The 21,875-nt window shown below is 50.0% G+C and overlaps 10 protein-coding genes across 10 annotated transcripts; 6 read left to right on the top strand and 4 right to left on the bottom strand.

Annotated features, from left to right (window-relative positions):
• The first annotated feature begins 1,104 nt into the window (after positions 1-1,104).
• Positions 1,105-1,904, top strand: BCR37DRAFT_165713 (uncharacterized protein). The gene has a single exon (XM_040866219.1). It carries the CDS (start codon positions 1,321-1,323, stop codon positions 1,837-1,839), a length of 519 nt encoding a protein of 172 aa, XP_040722643.1. The 5' UTR covers positions 1,105-1,320; the 3' UTR covers positions 1,840-1,904.
• Positions 1,905-5,160: 3,256 nt separating this feature from the next.
• On the top strand, positions 5,161-6,986 carry BCR37DRAFT_383515 (uncharacterized protein; the record flags this gene model as incomplete). The annotated part of the gene is made up of 1 exon (XM_040870073.1): positions 5,161-6,986. A coding segment is annotated over one exon (1,453 nt), but the record flags the coding sequence as incomplete, so codon positions are not given.
• A 48-nt stretch (positions 6,987-7,034) lies between these two features.
• Positions 7,035-8,187, top strand: BCR37DRAFT_165742 (NADP-dependent oxidoreductase domain-containing protein). Its single transcript, XM_040866221.1, has one exon. The coding sequence runs from the start codon at positions 7,157-7,159 to the stop codon at positions 8,123-8,125; it is 969 nt and encodes a 322-aa protein (XP_040722641.1). The 5' UTR covers positions 7,035-7,156; the 3' UTR covers positions 8,126-8,187.
• Positions 8,188-10,470: 2,283 nt separating this feature from the next.
• BCR37DRAFT_389461 (uncharacterized protein) lies at positions 10,471-11,902 on the bottom strand (the record flags this gene model as incomplete). Its single annotated transcript, XM_040870737.1, has 2 exons — positions 10,471-11,733; positions 11,777-11,902. The coding sequence occupies 2 exons, from the start codon at positions 11,900-11,902 to the stop codon at positions 10,471-10,473; spliced, it is 1,389 nt and encodes a 462-aa protein (XP_040722640.1).
• A 2,200-nt stretch (positions 11,903-14,102) lies between these two features.
• Positions 14,103-14,994, top strand: BCR37DRAFT_406209 (ribosome biogenesis protein Nop16; the record flags this gene model as incomplete). Its single annotated transcript, XM_040872104.1, has 1 exon — positions 14,103-14,994. The coding sequence occupies exon 1, from the start codon at positions 14,395-14,397 to the stop codon at positions 14,992-14,994; it is 600 nt and encodes a 199-aa protein (XP_040722639.1). The 5' UTR covers positions 14,103-14,394.
• A 68-nt stretch (positions 14,995-15,062) lies between these two features.
• BCR37DRAFT_395305 (uncharacterized protein) lies at positions 15,063-16,252 on the bottom strand (the record flags this gene model as incomplete). The annotated part of the gene is made up of 2 exons (XM_040871610.1): positions 15,063-15,168; positions 15,210-16,252. The coding sequence occupies 2 exons, from the start codon at positions 16,250-16,252 to the stop codon at positions 15,063-15,065; spliced, it is 1,149 nt and encodes a 382-aa protein (XP_040722638.1).
• Positions 16,253-16,624: 372 nt separating this feature from the next.
• On the bottom strand, positions 16,625-18,217 carry BCR37DRAFT_351493 (major facilitator superfamily domain-containing protein; the record flags this gene model as incomplete). The annotated part of the gene is made up of 2 exons (XM_040868072.1): positions 16,625-17,236; positions 17,273-18,217. 2 exons carry the CDS (start codon positions 18,215-18,217, stop codon positions 16,625-16,627), a joined length of 1,557 nt encoding a protein of 518 aa, XP_040722637.1.
• Positions 18,218-19,087: 870 nt separating this feature from the next.
• BCR37DRAFT_389457 (uncharacterized protein) lies at positions 19,088-19,660 on the top strand (the record flags this gene model as incomplete). Its single annotated transcript, XM_040870736.1, has 1 exon — positions 19,088-19,660. The coding sequence occupies one exon, from the start codon at positions 19,088-19,090 to the stop codon at positions 19,658-19,660; it is 573 nt and encodes a 190-aa protein (XP_040722636.1).
• Positions 19,661-20,820: 1,160 nt separating this feature from the next.
• Positions 20,821-21,375, top strand: BCR37DRAFT_395303 (uncharacterized protein; the record flags this gene model as incomplete). Its single annotated transcript, XM_040871609.1, has 1 exon — positions 20,821-21,375. The coding sequence occupies one exon, from the start codon at positions 20,821-20,823 to the stop codon at positions 21,373-21,375; it is 555 nt and encodes a 184-aa protein (XP_040722635.1).
• Positions 20,999-21,808, bottom strand: BCR37DRAFT_383507 (uncharacterized protein). The gene has a single exon (XM_040870072.1). It carries the CDS (start codon positions 21,717-21,719, stop codon positions 21,474-21,476), a length of 246 nt encoding a protein of 81 aa, XP_040722634.1. The 5' UTR covers positions 21,720-21,808; the 3' UTR covers positions 20,999-21,473.
• Between the last annotated feature and the right edge of the window lie 67 nt (positions 21,809-21,875).

Here is a 21,875-nt window from a genome sequence, read left to right as displayed (position 1 = left end):
GCACACCATTCGACTAATTCGAGAGGACTAGATCAAAATGGTCTGGCACAAGTCGTGTGCCTGCCAAATTGTGCAATCTGGCAGACTGGCACCCCCAATTCAAGCTTGTCTAGGCGATGGCGACATCAGTCAAAGCCGCATGCTATCACAAAGTGCCCAAGTGTCTAATGGCACAAGATTTTGATGTGCCCTGGCAAGCTGCCACACAGCTCGGTCGAGCAGCTTATCGGCGCTTTCACCTCGAGCTCGCCGTTTGTGCAAATTTGGTGCCCGCCTGAGACTGACCATGGTCTGTAACGACGACCCAGCCGCAACAAAACTGCAAGGCTGCATGCTAGTACAGTCGTTAGACACGTCACGTTTTCGAGCACTTGGATATATCTATTAGCCTATGCTTTGGATATCTCTTGCGCTCACACAGTCTTCCATGCTGACTAAAGCGTCTGTGGAGCTTCTAAGCTAGGCTGTCGTTTCAGACGGACAACTTTGCAGCCCGTCAACGAGAGCCTGGAAAGTCCATAATTCCTTGCGACAGCGATATTTAGAAGTATCTGCAGGAGCACCCAGAAGCGCCTTTCGGATCGCCAGTCACCCGGCAGCGTACTGACATGTCTTGTATCGCAGATAACTCAATTCTTTTCACATGAAGACACGGGCTAGCTGGAACGACAGAGTCACAGAGAAGTGAGCTTGCGAGTCAATGACAAACAGATCTGCAGCCAGCGTGAGTCTAGACTTTCGAAGCGCCTACGAGGCAGAAATATTTGCGCAATCTCTTTGCTCAACTGAAAACGGGGTCATCCATGTTGTTTATTTGCCTGCTGGCGTCGCAATGCGCTCGAACCCTTCGATACGACTGGCGCTTTCTCAATTGCCTGATTACTCATGAACAGCACTCTATGAGTCAATTGCAGGGTGTCATGGAGATTTATGTCAATTTGATTTCATCTGAATCGTAAGTTTTGAGAGTCGAACCTCGCAAGTCAAATTACAGGGGCAGTCTAATCTTACTTGCAAGTCAATATTTGTCGGATTTTGCAGCTAATTGATCACCCAAGATGAGTAAAAGCTTGCTCTCCTGCTCTTGCACAATGTAGTTGGATACTGCCTTATCTTGCATCACAAAAACGAGTTAAATACGTGTCAATGTCAAGGACTTCTCCTGATGGCAAACGACTCTGAAAGCACATAAGAAGGAGCTTGACCCCAGAAATCTCTGTGTCTCGTCTTCATCAGGCACTGTTCTGACAAAAGTATCCAGAGAATGTTCGTCCCATCAAATGCTTCACACACGCAATGTGACAGCTGACCTACAGTACCATGCAGTCTTCTCTGCTCCTTTCTGCGACGTTCCTGGCAAGCCATTTGCCGCATGTGGCTGGCCAATGGGCCTTCAAGGGCCAGATTTGCTGGCTGCAGATCAAAGATGAATTTCTGCACCCTAAACATCCGAAGCCAACTCAATGTCCTCTCACTATGAAATGTGGAAACACTCCAACCACTATTCCTGCAACCGATTCATTTAATCGCCTTCCTGGCACTTGTGTTTATATTCTCAACTGGTCTCGGGAGTCTGGCCTGCAGTGTGCTCCGTCGTTCTTTACGAGTACGACGGACCACAACAAAGGTATCTTATGTTTCATGGGTTCCACTACCGACCCCGCCGGATATTACGGTTACCAGAATCTCGCCACCTATATGAAACAAGGCTTCTGGACGCCTGACACGTCTCGATTCCCAGACAAGAGTTGCGTTGTGACCTTCTGGAATAAGGCCATTCACTATGACCAAGATCTTATTACTTATGAATGGCAGACTGAAAAGTGCCAGCCCATTTAATGAGCGAAGCCTGCTTGAGGCGGCACAATCATCGTTAGCACTATGATCAATCAATAGAAACCCACGATTCTCTTCTTCAACTACGTACTTTGTGCTTTGTGCCTGTTATTTGCTTGTATTTGGAGACGAAGCATTCACTTTCAATGGCTCTTTTGATCTTCAATGGATCGCCTGTGAGCGTTTCCACCTCCTCGATTGCTGTTCTGTTTCGATTGAATCTTGATTCCTTATAGATCTACTATCCTACTTGTAAATGTAGGGTGTTATGAGAAGTGTGAGCTAGAATGACTGCAAAGGAGCCGGGTAGAGGTGATTTTTCGTGATGTCCAGAACGAGCTGTGGCAGACGGCAGGCGGAGGAGCCGCCCATCTGAAATGTACATGTAGTTGAGTTGGCCTAGTTCTATAGCAAGGACTGCGTCGACGACTCGACGTACAGCAAGGAGCAGAAGCTCGAGCTCGAAGGCGGGCTTCTTACCCTTACCAACTACTACATGAACACAGTCTTGGTAGCTAATATGCTTGTACTTCAAGGGCCAGGAGCACCCACAAGAGCTCCAACAGGTACAGGCTGACCTGCCATCCGAGCTTGTGCTTATCAGCTAGCTTGTGAGGTTTTGAGGGCACAACCACATGACAAATGGCTCCACGAATCTTGTCATGTGGTTGTACCCTTAAAACCTTTCAGATATGCTGCACGTCGGTCTCTCGAGTCGTTATCGCTATTCATGAGCATACTGACATGGTTTTTGTGGCAGGCAATCAGTAAGCTCGGCCGCAGATCGAGGGTAGAACCCAGAGATCTATGTGTGCAAAGTAATGACACTAGAATCAGAGATATGACACAATATCCGGTTAATTCAAGAGGACTAGATCAAAATGGTCTGGCACAAGTCGTGTGCCTGCTAAATTGTGCAACCTGGCACCCCAATTCAAGCTTGTCTAGCCGATGGCGACATTAGTCAAAGCCGCATGCTACTTCAGAGTACCCAAGTGTCTAATGGCACAAGATTTTGATGTGACCTGGCAAGCTGCCACACAGCTCGTTGTTGCTGTGTCGTGAACTGGCATGCGCATCGGAGTATCCCCTTCGAGCTCGCCATTTGTGCAAATTCGGTGCCCGCTTGAAGCTGACCACGGTCTGTAACGACGAGCCAGCCGCAACAAAGCTGCAAGGCTGCCTGCTACTACAGTGGTTACACGCGTCACGCAGTCATGAAGCAAACTTCAACTATGATGCCTATGCTCTGGATATCTCTGGAGCTCACAGTGCTCCATGCTGACTAAAGCGTCTGGGAGCTTATGAGCAAGGCTGTCGTATCAGACAGACAACTCTGCAGCTCGTCAATGAGGGCCTAGAAAGTCCAAAGTACCTTGCGCAAGCGATGTTTTAGCAGTGGCGGCGGAAGCACCCAGAGACTCTACACGTCGGCTTTCGGTTTGCCAGCCACCCTGCAGCATAGTGGCATGTCTTGTATCGCAGATAATCCAAGTCCGCTTACAAGAAGACACGGGCTAGCTGGAACGACAGAGAAGTAAGCCTGCGAACCGATATCAAATAACATGCAGCCAACATGATCTAGATTCTCCAGAAGCGCCCATGCTGTGAGGCACGATTATGTGCGTAATCTCTTTGCTCGGTTGAAAACGAGGTCACCCGTTGATTGTCTGCCTGCTGGCGGTGGAAGTTGTTCGCAATGCGCTCGAACCCTTCAATACGGCTGGCGCCTTGCCAATTGCCTGAATATTCATGAAGAATCACTCTATGAGCTAATGGCAGGGTGTCAGGGAGGTCTTCGGTAAATTGATACTGTCTTGAATCGTAAGTTAAAAAGTCGAGGTCCGCATGTCAAAATCCAGGGGCAGTCTAATCTTAAAATGTTACTTGTATGCAACAATTGTCAAACTTCGCAGGTGACTGATCGCTCAAAGAGCTGAAGGGAACTACCTCCGTTGCAGCTGCATTGGATTTTGTGTCTTGCAAGAGATTCAAAAATTATGGCTCACCTGTCGGGCGCATATGCATGCTGCTGCCAGGCCAATACGACAATCAATCTCTTTCAAGTGATGCTCAGCCTAGGTCACTCGAGATGTTTTGTGTATCAAGTCAAGACGGGCCAGGACGAATACGGACAGGCCCGCTCTCCTGAAAATCCAAGCCTCAATTTGCGTCTCAGACAGGGCAGGCTCCCGTTTCGACTGCAGAGGAAGACCCTGAAAGAGCATAAGAGCGAGCCTGCGCGCAAAGGCTCTTGTCTTTGTTCTGCATCAGATCTTTTCTTCTCGCAGAAAAGAGGATCAAGACGACATTCGTCCCATTGAATCTTACTTCCTACCGCAGCTAACCCGTAGCAATATGCACTCTTCTCTATTGGTCTTGGCGACTTCTTTCTTGGCGACTCATTTGCCGCATGCTGAGGAAGGGTCCAATGCTGCACCCCGGATAGTATCCGGCCAAGCTTGTTGGCTTCAAGTTAAAGATCCTAAGGATCACGATCCACAGGAATGTCCTCTCACCCCCATATGTGTGAAAAGCTGGGATGATGTCCCAGTTTACGGCACCGGCAGTACAACTGTTGGTGGCACCTGCTACTACATAAAGAACTGGCCTCAGAATTCTCACTTGCATTGCGATCAAGAATTTTTACAAGCCAGCACAAAACAAAAACAGGTGCTATGCAGAAGGACTTGGGCATCTTGTGCTTTCCAGGAAAGACCAGAACCATGAGGGAAGGACGTGAGGGCAATCAGAATCTCCATTCTTACAGGCAGCTGGGCTACTGGTTGCCTGAGAATGGTCAGTTTGCTGAGTCAACCGGGTGTGTGACTTTCGGTCAAATTTGTGCCACCAAGACCATGTACTGTACTAGCTTTAAATGAGGAACACCATATTGTGTTGAGCGCAAAAAGACGCCCCCAAAGTCTACACATACCTCAAGTTAACATCAATTGTAGTCTTGTCGTTTTGCAAATCTGTTGCCACGCCGTCCAAAGCGACTGACAGAATCTGTATCGTCTAATCGCGGTGTGTCAAAGTACAACTTGGCTAGGTCACACAGCTGAAGAAGCGCATCAGAATTCAGTGTTATCGCAGGAGCAATCGAATTAAAACTTTGCTTCAGTGCACATAGTATAATGCATGCCGCCATGCCTGAGGAGGGCCGTTGGCAGGCTCCTAGTGACACCAATAATTGTGTTGCTATGCATGCTTGGCCAACAAGCTTCTGCTGCAAACTTTTTCAATTGAACTTGACTTGCCTCAGATTCTTCCTTGTGTAGTCTTGAGCCTACCATGGCTCTCATCTACTGTGTCATGTCTCCTCATGGCTCGCGTGCCGTTTGCCCGGAAAATTGGCCCTTATTTTGTAAAGCCATGGCATCTGAACAAGATCTTACATCGTCAAACTCGCCATAATGTCCCTTGCAATTGTTATGACGAAGCTCAAGGTCGCCATCATCGGAGCAGGCCCGAGTGGTCTCGCTGCTCTCCGCGTAAGACTTCCTTCCCTTCAGCTAAACTCATACACCAGGCACTTCGGCAGGAAGGCTGCTTCAATCTTCGGGTATATGAGCGCCGGTCGCATTGCGGTGGTGTCTGGATCCATGACCCTCAGCCTGCGAGACGGAAACCTTCGAAAATCCCAGCGACGGACCCGACACATGTCGACGCGCCAACGTGTGATGGCTGGCCATCGCCCATGTATAATGCGCTTGTCACAAATATCCCAGCACGACTCATGGCGTATGGTGATAGACCATTTCCTGAGCAAACGCCGATGTATCCTACGAGGCAGACTGTCTTGTCGTATCTGGAAGATTTTGCAAAACAGCATGACCTCATGCGCGATATTCAATTTGATACGCAAGTTTTGTCGTTGAAGAAGAGCGGTCATGGTTGGCGACTTGCGACTCAGCATGCAGGGGAGATCAAGGAGGAGACATTTGATCGTGTCATTGTTGCTTCAGGGCATTACGAGACGCCATTACTGCCCGATATTGAAGGGATTGTTGCATTCGACAAGAAGTACCCGGAAGCGATTGGACATTCCAAATATTATCGCTCGCCAGAATCATTTGCCGGACTCAAGGTTGTTGTGATTGGTAATGGTCCTTCCGGCATTGATATCGTCTCTCAGCTGGCTCAGGCGCCTGGTGCGCAATTGCCCATACTCAGAAGTATCAGATCGCCGTCCAAAATACCAGCTGGTGCTGTTCAAGTACAAGATGTCGCAGAAATTGCATCTTTCAATGCAGAAGATTGCTCTCTCTTCCTCAAAGACGGCTCACGCATCACAAACGTTGATCGGGTCTTGTTTTGCACAGGTTATCTCTATGCATTCCCATTTCTCGATCCGCGCCTTGGCATCGTGACGGATGGTCTACGGCTACGGAATCTCTACAAACAAATCTTTTACCAGGATGATCCATCGCTCGCCTTTTTAGGTATGGAAATGTCGATAGTGCCGTTCCCGTACAGTGAGGCTCAAGCTTGCTACATTGCCCGCATATGGTCTGACCGCTTGACTCTTCCGCCGCTATCAGAAATGCAAGCCGACGAAGCGTCGCGTGTGGCAGTCAAGGGCGATGGCAGGGCTTTCATGGTACGCGCACATCCAGAGGATGGTGAGTACATTGATGAACTACGAGAGTTGTGTGCAGAAGCGACACCCGTGATAGAAGGTGCATTGATGCCTGTCCAGTGGACTGGCGAGCGCTTCGCATTGCGAGCGCAGGGCCCTGCTTTGCGGCGCGCGTGGTTGGATGGTAAGGTTTGACTGTTCCTATCGTCTTGGACATTGTGGAAAAGCGACGTTTGCTACGTCAATTTGCTAAACTGGATACTTGCCTGAACGGTGCAGAGTGTAGGCTAGACTGCTGCCGCTGGGCATATACACATGCACATGTAAATATACGATGTCGAGGTTGCAGACAGGGGCGACAAACTACACCAGGCTGCTCAGCATGCGGCCGGTGGCAAGAAAAGGTGATCTCCATTTAGCCGCGAGTCAACCCCGGAGAACGAACGTCATGGAAGCGACTTGAAGTCAAGCCAGTGGTGCAGGCTTCGTTCTGCGAATAGATGCACGGCTCCAAAGCATCGTAGACTGCCGAAGTACAAGATGAATAGCTGCACAGGTACTGGCCAGTCATATATGCCATCTTTCGAGGGAACTGTACATGGCCTTCTATTGAAGCGTGTGTTGGGCGGAGCTCCTCCCGGCTAAAACCGAAAAAGATGGAAATCTCAACACCACAAAAACCCGAAACATATAAAGACCAGGAACAACCCCTTCACAGTCAAGCATACGACCAGAAACATGTCGACCCCTACCGTAACTCTCGAAAATGGATCCAAGATGCCTCTTGTTGGCTTTGGCTGCTGGAAAGTAGACAATGCAACTTGTCAAGAGACAGTTTACAACGCCATCAAAACGGGGTACAGACTGTTTGACGGCGCGGCTGATTACGGCAATGAGCGTGAAGTCGGTGCAGGTATTCGTCAAGCGATTGATGAGGGCCTTGTGAAACGCGAAGAGCTATTCGTCACAACAAAATTGTGGAACACGAACCACGCCAAAGAGCATGTCACTGAAGCCTTTGAGCGCAGTTTGAACGATATGGGTCTTGATTACGTTGACCTCTACCTCATCCACTTCCCCATCGCAATCGCCTATGTTGACCCAGCAACCCGCTACCCACCTGGCTTCTTTTATGATGGCAAAAGCGAGCTCAAGCTTGAGAATTCGCCAATGCATGAGACTTGGGCAGGCATGGAGGAGGTCTTTGCCTCTGGTCGTGCCAAGAACATTGGTATCTCCAACTTCAACGGTCAGCTGATTATGGATCTTTTGCGTTATGCTAAGGTACACCCTGCTGTGCTACAGATTGAGCACCACCCGTACTACGTCCAGCAGCAGCTGCTTGATTTCTGCAAGGAAAATAAGATTGCAGTAACGGCCTACTCGTCGTTTGGTCCTACCTCGTACTTGGAGCTCAACCAGAAATTGGCACACGGCACACCCACGTTGCTCGACCGCCCATTAGTCAAGGAGATTGCAGAAAAGCACGGCAAAACCAACTCGCAAGTCTTGTTGCGATGGGCCACACAGCGCGGTGTTGCAGTGATTCCGAAATCCAACAACCAGGGTCGTCTTGAGCAAAACTTGGATGTGTGTTCATTCGACTTGGAGCAGAAGGATCTTGACCAGCTTACTGGATTGGACAAGCACCTCAAGTTCAACTCGCCCGAGTTGTATGGTATCCCCATCCTAGCTACCTTTGCCTAGACATCCTTCTCATAGACACTGATGAAATACTTGACAAGCCATTCGCATATGAATTTTGAAAGGTCCAAAATTATTGCACATCCATGACGACAACCACAAGAGACATAGACGCAATCACACGCTTCTGCCATGCTCAACTCGCCTTGATTGACTCTGAGCAACAGCTCGATGCAGAGAGCTCAGCAGCTTCTCTCCAGCAATACAGCAAGAAGGAACTCGAACGACGATCCCTTGCATTGACACATCTCCAAGTCGCCGGTACATCCACTGGGTTTGGCGGCAAGACACTCGTCCAGCTTGAACGTGCGGCTGGCACAGCTAGTAGCAAGGGTCATGCTGTACCGATGGGTCAAGTGATGCGCACAGGCGATCTTGTACGGCTAGAACAACAACTTGCCGGTTCAGCGAGTAAAAAAGCATGTGCAGACGCTGCAGCGCAAGGTATCGAGGGTGTTGTGACGAAAGCGCAGGATGATCTACTCACTATCGCATTAACACGTGAGGAAGACGAAGCACCGGCTCAGGGCCTTCCTGTATGGTGTGTCAAACTTGCCAATACTGTGACGTATGAACGCATGCGACGGCAGGTGAAGCGGTTACTACAGCAAAATCAAGAGTCGAGCAGTCAAGGCGCAGTACTACGGCATATCTTGTTGGGTGGTGAAGCACCGTCTTTGCTGGACTCGGATAAGCTTGCTGAAGAGGTTACGTTCTTTGATACTGGGTTGAATGTACCACAACGACAAGCAGTACGGCATGCGCTCGCTGCGCCAGAACTTTGCATCATTCACGGTCCACCAGGAGTACGTATTCCAATGGACTAAATAAGAAGCTAACAATCAGACTGGCAAGACGAGTACACTCGTTGAAATCATTCGACAATGCACACACCGCAACCTGCGTCTCCTCGTATGCAGTCCGTCCAACATTGCCGTTGACAACCTCGCTGAACGACTCACCACCACTCGTATCTCACTGGTTCGAATCGGTCACCCTGCAAGACTCTTACCGAGCGTCATGGCACATTCACTGGACGTGTTGGTGGCTCATTCCGATTCAGCACAACTCATTCGTGATATGCGTCAAGAACTCGATGGAAATTTAGCAACCATGTCGAAAGTCAAGACTGGTAAACGCGCACCGGTCAATGGACCCGCTTCTGGTGGAAAGGAAAAGAAACGTGGCTTGTACCTGGAGAATAAGCAACTTCGGCAAGAACTTCGACAGCGTGAACGGGTGTGTACGGGTCAAGTTCTAGCATCATCAAAAGTGGTACTTGCGACGCTTCATGGGAGTGGTGGTGGTGTGTTGCGGGGTGAGCGGTTCGATGTGGTGGTGATTGATGAAGCTGCACAAGCGCTTGAAGCACAATGCTGGATTGCCATGTTGCAGGTGGATAAAGTCATCTTGGCAGGTGATCATTTACAACTTCCACCGGTGATTAAGACGGATGATGTGGGTGCTGTGCTGAAAGCCTATACACCCCCTACAACGGATACAGTGCGAGGAAGTCTAGCAACGGAGAACCCCGCAGCAACGCTCTTTCACCGCCTACTCGTTCGTTTTGAACGTGAAAAGCGTCATGATGTGGTGTGTTTTCTGAGTGTACAGTATCGCATGCATGCGCAAATCTGTCAATTCCCCTCACAGGAACTCTATGGAGGGCGTTTACAACCACCTGACTTGGCAACGAGTGATATCGGTGTGCATCTCCTCAAAGACCTGCCTGGTGTCGCTTCAACAGACGATACGACGACACCGCTTGTTTTTATTGATACGCAAGGGTTTGAGTTGTATGAAGACGTGATGGATGAGCAAGGCGGTAGTCGTTCGAATCTGGCAGAATGTACGCTCATTAAACATCATCTCGATGCCTTACTCGACGCTGGTGTCAAGCTAACCGATATCGCCATTCTCACGCCGTATTCAGCACAAGTCGCATTACTCGCAACTTTCTTCTTCACGGAAGATGCAACGAGGGAGTATATGGGTCTTGAAATCGGTACGGTGGATGGGATGCAGGGACGTGAGAAGGAAGCGATCCTGCTGACACTGGTTCGGTCACAAGCTGGTGCATCACGGCATCAAGAGACATCGCAGGTTGGGTTTCTCAAGGATGAGCGACGTTTGAATGTTGCTATGACGCGAGCACGTCGGCATTTATGTGTTGTTGGGGATGGCGAGACGGTAGGTGCAGGACGAGGATTTTTGGCGCGATGGATGGCGTTTCTTGGTGAGCATGCGGAATTGCGATTTCCAGAATAGCGTGAAGCACAAAGCAAGAATGACGAGTTGAATTAGTCAAAAAGAGAAGGCATAAAGAGAACCAAATGGAGTGTCGACATCTAGTACATGACGAACTTGCAAACACCTTTGCACGCCACGGTACATCCATTACCTGTTGCAGAAGATCCAGTATACTTCCTTCCATCATACCCACACTCACCATTCATTGTACCAGACACGGAGACAATCTTGATTTTGAAGTTTGTGCCTTGCATGTTGTTTGGGTTACCAATCAATGCGAGCCATGCAATACCATCAGCGTATCCAGCGCCGAAATTCATAGGTGCCCAATTACCGAGCGTCGAACCCGGTGTACCCCATGCACACCCATCGACTTGTGAGATACCAGCGTTGTTGACGTAGTACTGAGCAGAGGTTGGGTTACCGCGCCACTTGAAGATATTCTGATCCGGTACAGACAATGGCGAGATGGCACCCGGTTTGAGGAATGTTGGGTCAACCATGTTTTCACTACCCGGATAGACTGTACGACCAATAGCAATCGCCTGCGATGCTTGATTCTCAACAAGAGCAGCTTGATGATCCCATTGACAGAGGTATGGGACTGAAGGTCGAGAGAGGTAGAGTTTACCATCAGAGCCACACTTGAGACCACCGAGTGAGACGCCGTTTGCAGGTTGACCATCTTCTGGCCATTGCGTCTTGGACATGCCTGGTTGACAGGCATACGAGCAGTAATAACCAGGTCTGCACGAGTCTGTTTGTTCGTAATCTCCTGAACCGAGTTGAATGGAGTTGTACCCATTCTTGCCCAGGTTGGGGAGTGCAACGACACCGTCGTACATGCCTGGGAAGGTGGAACATGCAAGCTTGCCATCTTGGAATTGTGTGGTGGGTGGTACAAAGTCACCGAGGGGTTTAGCAACAGATGCACCGGAAGAGGCGTCAATGGCAAGAGAACCGACACCGCTGTTGCCTGTGCTGGGTGTATCGACGGGTGCGGCAGGTGCAGGTGCGGGTGTCTCTGCCTTTTTGGTTGTTGGTGCAGCAACGGGTGTTTCCTTGGCTGGTGCAGCAACAGGTGTCTCCTTAGCAGGTGCAGCGACGGGTGTGTCTTTGGTAGGCGCTACGACTGGCGCTGCAGCAGCAGTGGGTGCAGCGACATTAGCAGCGGTGATGAGATTCTCTGCTTGCTTGAATGCTTGTGGGACATTGACAATCGGGAGAGGTACGGCATCTTCCGGGATGATGGGAGACGCGGCGGCAGGCGCAACGGGTGCTTGGAGGGCAGTGGTGGTCGCTGAGCCTGTGCCTAGTGTCTTGCCATTCTTGTCGACTGTGACGGTTTCATAGACAATGACCTGGAGATGTGTTAGTGGTGTAGGATGGAAGAAGAGGACATACGACGTCTCGCTTTGCATGCTGATGTTGATGCCTGCGTGCGAGGTGGTGGTGATGATGATGGGAGTCTGGTGCTGGTGCTGCGAAAGATGCGCCGAGGAGGAAGGATGAGAGGAGTGCGACCTTCATTGTTCGTGTAGAGAGAGTGGTCTGCCTTGCTAGAGAGAGGAAGCAGTGGGCAGAGAAGTAGTCGATGGCGAGAGAGAGAGAAAGGGTGGTGGTGTTGCTGTATAAGTGAAGAAAGGGAAAGAGGAGAATGAGGAATGGGAAAGGGGAAATCTGAATTGTGCAGTCAGCCTCCATCACGCAGAATAGACAGCTGCTATTCAGTTTGTCTACTCTCTCTATTCTACTCTCTATTCTACTCTGTCTACTCTGTCTACTCAATCTACTCTAATCACCATACTACCACCCCTCTACAGCTACTCTCTGCACAGACTGTAGCACAGATCCAAACATCCCTTGCTCTCCTCTCATGCCGCCCACCCTTTTTTCACCCCCGCGCATCACCACATGGATCCCATAAGACTTGATCACCTGCCTCTCTCATACCTACCATCAGCTACTTCATCAGACTCAAGCTACTCTACTCTATACGCACACGCGCTAGACATCCGTACCACTTGTCTACTCCTCTTTGTCATAGCAAGTTATCAGCTGACAGCAGCACACAGGCCTCCGCCCAAAGCGCGCGCGTTAAGAGGAACACCAAATTTCGCGTCGAGGTGGCAGGTCCCCTCCCTTCCACCCAATGGGAAATCTGCAACCACTCTGCACCCTTTGTCATCCGCATCTTCTTTGTATGCGTACCTGAAGTATGCTCCATGTGTCTTGACTCTTGACATGACCATCCAGTAGTCTGTTGTACGGTTACACAGACACAATTGCCCGGAGATTTGAGGAGAGCCATGAGTCATGACATCAATGGGCTGTGCAGATTGCAGATCCGCCGCCAAGGAGGAATTGTCAAGTTGTCAACATAAACAAACGCGACTCTCCTGCTCTACAGCCTACAGGCCCCGGCGTATACATCTTCCTATGCATGGACCAACAATAAACAAGAACAGAGCATCCTTAAGCGTAGATGTAAGCATAGCCATGTATCAGAACTAGGAATCGTAGTAACTGGCCGCGGAAGCCCGCAAGGTCCGCCCTTATCAACCGGCGACCACGACTCAACGGTTCAATCAACGCTACCCGTTATTAGCCGTTAAGGCGTTAACCCGAACTTGTCAACAAAAAGTTCATGGATGGCGGTTTCGTGGACAACGTGGCTGGGCGGTCCACCGTCAACTTTTGCCCATCCTCAGGAAATGGCAATTTGAAAATCTTGCAAGCGAGCTAATGTTTATCGATGGCATTGAATGGTGCTGGTCTAAAGTACTTCTTGACCAGACACTGCCAGACGTTGACCAGTATATGTCCTCACTTGAGCATCATGGCAGTGGGTGCATCATGCCTAGCAGCCAGCTGAGATCAAACGGAGTGCCGTTGCCTTTTGCAATCTCAACGGTTCATGACGATCTGCAACGGGGTAACCGTGTAACGTCGGAGAATCGGAGATCCACTGAACGTCATGCAATTGTGACTTGTCGATTGTATGGTCGTCGTCTTGAATCTTGATAGAGGCCTTACCAGGGCCACCACATGTTGTGACATATATGATGTCGGCATTGAGTCGGCAGACTCGGCACTGACAGATTGACAAGTGGCAAGTTACAAGTTACAACCTCGCTTCATGGAGAGACCCGTCCAGCCGAATCCAAATCATGTACTAGACTGTGCAACGTCCAACGCCCTGCCATTGATCAAGTGATCGAGCAAAGCAAAGCAAGACTAGAAGACGAGTCGGAGTAGACAAACATGGCGAAAGCAGTGAAATAAAGAGTCACGAGCGGGTTGTTTTGGATGGTCCCCAGCAACCTGCTCACCAGGATGGGCATTGACACCAACAGACACCCACTGCACGGCTACTGACCATAACCTGTCAAGTCATCGTGTAGCTCAGTGCTAGCTCAAATGACGTGACAGCAACAATAAGGTGCTCACTCCTTGGGGCTTTGTATGATGAAGCTTCGTTGTTTCTTTGCGGTTCTGAAAAAAAAAAGAACTCGTGCTCGTGACGACTAACAGGCGGACCAGTGCAGTGGAAAGTCATCTGGGATAGCATCGCAAGCTAGACATGCGAGCATGCCGGTACAACATGTCGTTTTTGGTTGGATACCTAGACAATGTACCATGAATATGATAGCAGGGTACGAAAAGGGATAAGCTATCGGTATGCCTTGTTCACACGCTTATCGCCTGAGACCAGAAGCTTTTGAGCACCTGTATGATGTGCCTTTTGAGCTCGCAATGCTAGCTTCAATAGCCTTGCTGTCATCACGACATCGGATAGACAGAGCCAGTGCGGGCAACAGTCGGCTAGCAGTTCAAGATGTAGCACTCACAGTTGCATCATAATGGAGTATCGAGCCTACATGATGTATCAAGAATCGAGAGTGGAGCTGGTTGTAGCCATGGCCCATAGCGTGCGACAAATCACTTTTTTTGAGCACAACGCATTGCTAGACGTATAGCTACAGCAACAGCTACAGACAAGGTATAGACCGCATCCAGCCATGGCAAACCCAAGACAACGACACAAGCAACGCTCCTCCCGCAAGACCAACACCCGTCGTACCGCAGATAAGTTGAAGAAAGTCAATATCCAGAGTAATGCCATCATCTCACAACACTGGGACAAGACCAAGACACTGCGTCAAAACTATGCCAAACTAGGACTCGTCACCAACCCAAATGTCAACCCTGCTGCAGGTGGTACGGAAAAATTGTATCCTGTTGCAAAAAAGGAAGAGCCGATGGATGCGAATGGCTTGAAGAAGGGCGAAGCATTGATTCAACGTGATGCGCAAGGCAATGTAACGGGTATCGTTTATGGCGACCCTCAAGAAGAAGCAGTGATTCACATGACGGCACAAGAGCGGGAAGACGAGCACGAGCGACAAAAAGTCATTGCAGCGCTAGAACAACGCGCGCATGAGCAAAAAGAACAAGTCCGTGTATCGAGCGATGGTGAACGTGCATGGCTTGCAAAGATTCAACAAAAGTATGGAGATGATTATGAAAAGGCAGCACGAGATCGTCGTGTGAATCCAATGCAACAAACAGCCGTGGAGATTCGCAAGCGTGCTGCAAGGTTGACTGTCAAGCGTGGTTGAAGCACTAGTTGATGCGCTGCCATTTGCGTGAGAGATGGTCGAATTGCAAGTCTGGAATAGTGGACACATCAATGTCGGCCACCACGAGCTGACGCCTTGCAACAACCTGCTTGCTTGCAGAAGCCGTCTTGTTGGCTTCCCGTAGCTGCTCTCGAATGCTCAGCAACACCTCGACTGGCGAGTCGCTCGCTTTGAAGGTGAAGTGAGGCCTGTACGTGGCATTGGCGGTGTAGACGGGCTGGAACTCTTGAGACGCCTGATCGAGTTGCAACAACATGAACGCACCCTTCATCTGCTCTGCCATGTCTGCACGAAGCTTGGCAAACTCATCGCGTGTCAGCTGCAAGCTCCGGTTGATGGGTCCAGGCATGGAGACTGTGTCGGGCTCATCCTCATCCAGGTCATCATCATCCTCTGCGCTGTCGATATCATCGCGCTTGCCCTTCTGCTTCTTGGCCTTCTTCTCTTCCTCTTTCCTCTGCTTCTCTGCCTTCTTCTCTTCCGCTTTCCTCTGCTTCTCTGCCTTCTTGGCAGCGTTCTTTTGCTTCTTTGCATCAGCCTTTGCCTGCTTCTCTGCTGCCTTTGCCGCCGCTTTGGCCTTCTTTGCATCCTCGTTGGCTTTCTTGTTTGCAGCAACAATAGCGCGGCGCCTGGCAACCTCCTCCGCATCATCCGACTCACCAGCACTAGGCCCCGGATAACGAAAATGATCCGACAAAGAGCGTAAAGGACACTGGTCGATAGGAGGCATCTTGAAGCCATTTGTCATAAACATATCAGCAACACTGCTCAAGATCTCCACAGTTTCCAGGAGACCCCTTGGCAAGTAGCAATTGGCGGCGGCTCGTGCATCGCCTGGTTGGGGGTTATACGCACACGTTTGCGAATCCGTCATGACACCACCCCAACAACCAGTCTTGTTCAAATCGATAAGATTTGCCCGACCAGTAGGTGATCGTACACACCAGCAAGATAAATCCAATTCATCCTTGTCGGTAGAATTCCAAGCACATCGGATCCCATCACGAACGCAAGTGACGCATAACTTGTACCGACCATGCTTATCCACGGGTGCTGCGCATAGTTGTCGCTTCCAGAGGACGTCGCCTGGACTTGGCAAGAGGCCTGCTTTGAAGAGTTCCTGAATGTGGTCATTGCCGCGTGTGACGAGGCTCACTGCACCAGGTGCAGGCGTGATGGCGATTGCAAGAGCGCATGTCACCAACGTGAGCGTTTGAAGAAGGATGGAAATGCGCATGATTGTGAGAGATTGAGTTGCAGGAGGGAGATGGATGCGATGGGCTTATATGGCTGCTAGATGACTCATAATCACTACCGCGCATGCTCAAAGCACTCTGCTCGTCCTGGTAATTTTGACCATCTGAAAAAGTGCATGGCTCAGAGATGCCTCGAAAGAAGTCTGCGGCGATATGACAGAGGCTGCTTCTAAGGCTGATCCAGTTGTATAGCCAGAAACGTCTCGAGTATTGTCCTCCGGCGGTATTGCTTTAGATTTTGACGCTGAATGACTCGCGTTCTCTTCGAAAACTGAGAGCCAACCGATACCGTGTTGGAGGTGTGAGTCATAATAGCAAAGCCAGCGAAGAAGCTCTGAGTGCACGGCGCATTTTCAATCATCGCTCGCAGCAAATTTGGATGCCCGTCGGACGCGAGGACCATAGATGAACAATGCAATCGGTACAGCCGTGAGCGCAAGTGCCAAAAACCCCAATAATGAAGAGGCCCATTGATTCCCCAAGTTGGCGTACATTTGCCTACCAAAAAGTGGAAAGGCCGATGCAAAGACATTCCGTAAAAAACTCTGCCCAGCCAACGCAGAACTCGTCCATTGTCCATAACAATCCGACATGTATGAAAAGACTGCGCTGTAGATGGTAAAGATGCCAAATGTGCCCAATAGAATACCAACTGCCGAGCCAGACCAGTGCGCATGCGAGCCATAGGCAGACCAGCCAAAAATGAACATGCCAAAAGAGAGCAGAAGACTGCCAATGATGCTCATATAGAGACGCGCTTCAGGACGACCAACACCGTTGTGTTTCCTTGCAGAGCGTAAATATAAGCGATCTTGGACGGGCGACAAGGCAATGCCAAGCAAGGCACCAATAATCATGGCGATAAACGGTAAAGAGGCTTTGCCACCTTGCCAGTCAAATGCTTCCCGGTAGACAATAGGTACAGCGACAAGAAAGAGATAGAGAAGACCCCAAGCAAAAGAAGCCTGATGTTAGCAACGTCTCAGGTCAAGACGACATACCCAAATACTAAACAACGCCACGGTCGGCTCGCAAAACAGTAAAAAGAAAGGGCGAGTGAGCGAATACCGAATCAAGACAAGCAAAGATTCCCTCGCAGCGTCCGCAGCACACACATACCGGTCATCGCCTGTTTCCTTGCGTAGACGCTTTGCTCTGCGAGAGAGCAGCACGCTGCCACGCGATTCTCTGAGGGCGAGAACCATAAACACTGCAGAAGCGCCATTAATGATGAGCTCAACCCAAAAGATCCATCTCCAGCCGAGCGAGCGGTTTGCAACGACATACGCAGCATACATACTGCCAGCTGCGGTGCCAAATAGAGTCGCAGATGTGAAGAAAGCCATCGGCATACCGCGCTCATTCGCCTTGTACATATCAGCAAGAGTGCCGCCCACCATAGCACTACCAGTGGATGCCCCAACACCTGCAATGAATCGACAAATGAGCACTCCTGCAAATGTCGGCGTCAGCGCATTCGGTAGCTGAACGATGCAAAAGACGGCATAACTGCCCATATACACGGGCCAACGTCCATATACCTCGCTGAGTGGTGCCAATGCCATGGGAGCCAGGCCAAAAGCCAGTGTGAATAAGGACACACCGAGTAGTGAGAGTGTTGGGGACACGCCAAATTCGCGCGCAATATCATCTGCGCCCCAAGCATAACAGACTGCGCCAATGGCGCTATGAAAGGTCAAAAAGACGCCAACAAAGGCCACCATTGCCTTCTTCCATTTGGGCCAATTGTATGGGTTTTCTGGGTCACCTTCTGCCCATTCGACGTAGATGAGATTGAGCGATTCGGCTTTACTGTGTGACGGTTGCGCTGTGCTTTGTAGCGTGCTTGCGCTCGATGGTCTCGCGGCGTCCTGTAGCGGGGGAGCGTGTTGTAACTTGAGAAGCTCGTGTTCTTGTTGCGTTGGAGAGCCTGTACGCTCAATCATCTCGAGATCAGCGAGAGTCTCATTGCCGACCGTCAAAGGCGCGCTCGTCGCGAGCTCGTCGCGGCTCATGGCGAGATGTATCTGTCTGATGGACTCTGAGAAGGCCCGTGATGTATTATCCTAGCATTCGCCCTAGCTAAACATGAAGATACTGGTACAAGATGCACATCTGCTATGTGTTGTAGTTTGCGATAGTGAGATCTGGATGTGGAGCCTGATAAAAGTCGGCAAGTTCCTCGGGGCGGCCGACTGCACAAATGCGATGGACAAGGAACTGCACACTGCACAGAACAAACATTGACCTCGCATTGCTCGCAAGTCTCGAACGTCTTATGGGCAGCCACGGCTGATCCAGGAGATTGCTCAGTCTCTGCAGGCGCAAGAACATTGCCCGCATCCTTCGCGCTGATCTGCTGCTCTATAGCGTCAAAGTCGGGTAGACAATGAATATCTCTATCATGAATGTACGTTACATCTAGGCATCGAGCCGGTCTGAGGCAATTCAAGGGGTATCGCAGTAGTTACTCCAATGCGAGATGTTTTGACAAACAAATAATATTATACTAGCTGTTGGGTCACCACGTTCTGCTTTCACTGAGCCCAGTCGCATGCGATGGTGCTGTGTGGTCGGGGCCACATTTTCAGCTGATCAATCATTTAAGCGTCGGGTTCAAAGACTGTCAGGATACTTCATGCTACCAGCCTGTGTATCGGCAAGAGCCACGTGTGCCAGGGGTGAAAAGTATAAGAAGATGAGGATGCAGGAGCAAGGATATCGAGTCTTGATATCACAACCAGAACATCTATCTTCAGCAAGTCCGTGACTATCACGACTACCTCACATTCTCATCGACACGAACACCGTCCAGTATGAAGAGATTTATCTATCTAGCTCTAGCTTTGAGGCTTTTATGGACACTGGTCATTGGTGCCGACACAATTGCAGCTGGCCCTCCCGTACTCAGCACCTCAATCGTCAAAAGGAGCGATTTTTTCAAAGATGCATACAAAAATGCATTCATGCAGCATTGTACTATGTCGTGGCTCGTAGTCAAGGATCCCGCGCCAACGGACCCGAAAGCTTGTCCCTATAGTCAAAAAAAACGGCAGGCAGTTGCAGGCTCCAACTTCCTCCCTCAAGAACTTTATCCCAATGCGCCAAAGGTCCTTCACTTGAACGATATCAAAGGTCACGGCGGCTACAAGATATGCTATCTTGTCCCAAAGACTCAAAATTGTCCAAGTGGCGGCGCCTGGGGAAAGGACTGGTTCAAAGTTCAATACAATGGAGCAATGTATGGTGTTGCTTGCAGCAAAGACAGGGCCCACACTCCCCATCGAGCGCCACATACGGCCAAGGTGCAGGTGGCCTGGCGTAATTATCATCAGATTTGGTTCAAGCAACCACCTGTGTGTCGAAGGGTTTTGATTGTTTTCAAGTGAGGAGCGGCTGTCAAGTTGTCGCTAGCTGTTGTGCGAGGGTATCGCGTCCATGCTTCCGGGCGTCGAGCGTCTTGTCCTCCCCTGCAGCTGCCCATTGCTCATGCGACGCTTACAAGTTGTGCGTCGTTGTCGTTAGCGTTATCGCCTTTCAGTCTTCCTCTCTTACGCCGGTGTAGTAGCAGGCTACTGCTACAGCAGCAGGCTTCTCGGTCTACTGTAGTGAACGTTCAATTTGAAAAGATCTTGGCTATTTGAGAAATCAACCGTCATCCTACTCAAGTCTCATCGTTTTCGTCTGAGCCTAGCTACGATATCTTGTAGATCTTGTACAGATGTACGAACTTGCTTCCAATTGGGCCAGAAGCCATCGTGCACATGCATCACCTCAACACAAATGGCCATGTGCATATGTGCAAGCATGCGAGCTGTAAAACCAAGTTGTTGCACTGCTGCAGGTGGTGCATCTCTACGAGCTCTGACATTGCCAAATTTGACATCCTCCAAAGTTATGGTCTTTGTGTTGCGAAAGTTATAAGCCAGCCACAGCAGTCTAGACAACAATTGCTGTCATTGATAATAGAATGCCTCTCTTCACGTTCTCTATGCCTTTGCAACTGATGACCTGCGTTCTTTGCAAATCTTGCAGTCTAGATAAGCTTAAGACTACCGTGAATTCGTTTCGAGATGGTCAGCAGCAGCTACGAGGGTCAAAATTTTCAGGGGTATTTCAAAATGATCAAGGCGCGCTACAATCTCGACCTGGCAAATGTGGACCATATGCATTGTGTGTTGCAGCTTCAACAGAACAAACTCAAGAATCCTCTCCCATCAAACTTATCTGCGCGTAGCGGTGGCTATCTGCCCGCAAATCAAGTACCATGTCCGGGGCATCGAGCCGGTCTGAGGCAATTCAGGACATTTCATGTTACCAGTTTAATAGAGCCTGTGTCTTGGCAGAGCCTGTGTCTTGGCAGAGCCTTTGTCTTGGCAGTAGTCTCGTGCTTCAGGAGTGCACCTCCTGAACTGGTATGAGATGATCAGGATGAAGGACTTAGGAAAGCAAGTTTTCATAGCATAACCAGAACCATCCTCAAAACTCGCCGTGACTATCACGACTCCCGCACACTCTCATCGTTACACACACTCTTCAGTATTTCAGTATGAAAGGAGTCGTCTGTTTCGCTCTAGTTTCGAGGCTGCTCTGGGCATTTGTCATCGGTGCCGACACAGATGCAGCTGCAGGCGCTCCCGTGCTCAACAATTCTCTTGTCAAAAGGGACACTCTCAAAGATACATTCAGGCGGCATTGTACTATGTGGTGGCTCGTTGTCAAGGATCCTCCGCCAACGGACCCGGAAGCTTGTCCCTATGATTGCAAACAACGGAACAGAAAGTTCGATGTTCTCCCTCAAGAACTCTATCCCGCTGCACCAAAGGTTCTTCACTTGAAGGACATCAAAGGTCACGGCGGCTACGAGATATGCTACCTTGTCCCAATGACGCAATTATGTCCCAATGGCGGCGGCTGGGGGCAGAACTGGTTCCATGTTCAGTACAATGGAGCAAAGTATGGTGTTGCTTGCAGCAAAGACAGGGCCCACACGCCCCATCGAGCGCCACATACGGCCAAGGTGCAGGTGGCGTGGCGTAATTATCATCAGAGTTGGTTCAAGGAACCACCTGTGTGTCGAAGAGTTTTGATTGTTTTCAAGTGACGAGCGGCTGTCAAGTTGTCGCTAGCTGTTGTGCGAGGGTATCGCGTCCATGCTTTCGGGCGTCGAGCGTCTTGTCCTCCCCTGCAGCTGCACATCGCTCATGCGACGCTTACAAGTCGTGCGTCGTTGTCATTATCATTATCGTTATCGCCTTCATCGACAATTGACGCTGGGGCTGTGTTGAAAAAGCTATTGTCACATTGACGCTTGCGTGCGTGATGTGTTTGTGCGAGAACCAAGAGGAGTTCGACGCCTGCGAGCGTCACGCTATAGCGTGGCCCATGAGGCGAGGTGAGTGTGATGCCGACAGAGGCCGCCTCAGGAAGGGAGATACGCCGGGCCATGTATTACAGTGATAGTGCTGAGAGATTGAGTGAACCATCGTAATAGAGAAGGTCCAGACTGTAGGGGTACTAGGACCTCAGGAGAGGTAGCAATAGCCGAGAAGAGAGGGAGACAAGACGAGTGAGCGTAGAGGTCAGTCCTTGATAGTCAGTGCC

This window comes from Protomyces lactucae-debilis (genome assembly GCF_002105105.1).
Source record: "Protomyces lactucae-debilis strain 12-1054 chromosome Unknown BCR37scaffold_23, whole genome shotgun sequence".
In the NCBI taxonomy this organism is placed as follows: domain Eukaryota; kingdom Fungi; phylum Ascomycota; class Taphrinomycetes; order Taphrinales; family Protomycetaceae; genus Protomyces; species Protomyces lactucae-debilis.
The sequence above is the reverse complement of the archived record's forward strand: the minus strand, read 5'-3'. Positions and strand labels throughout refer to the sequence as shown.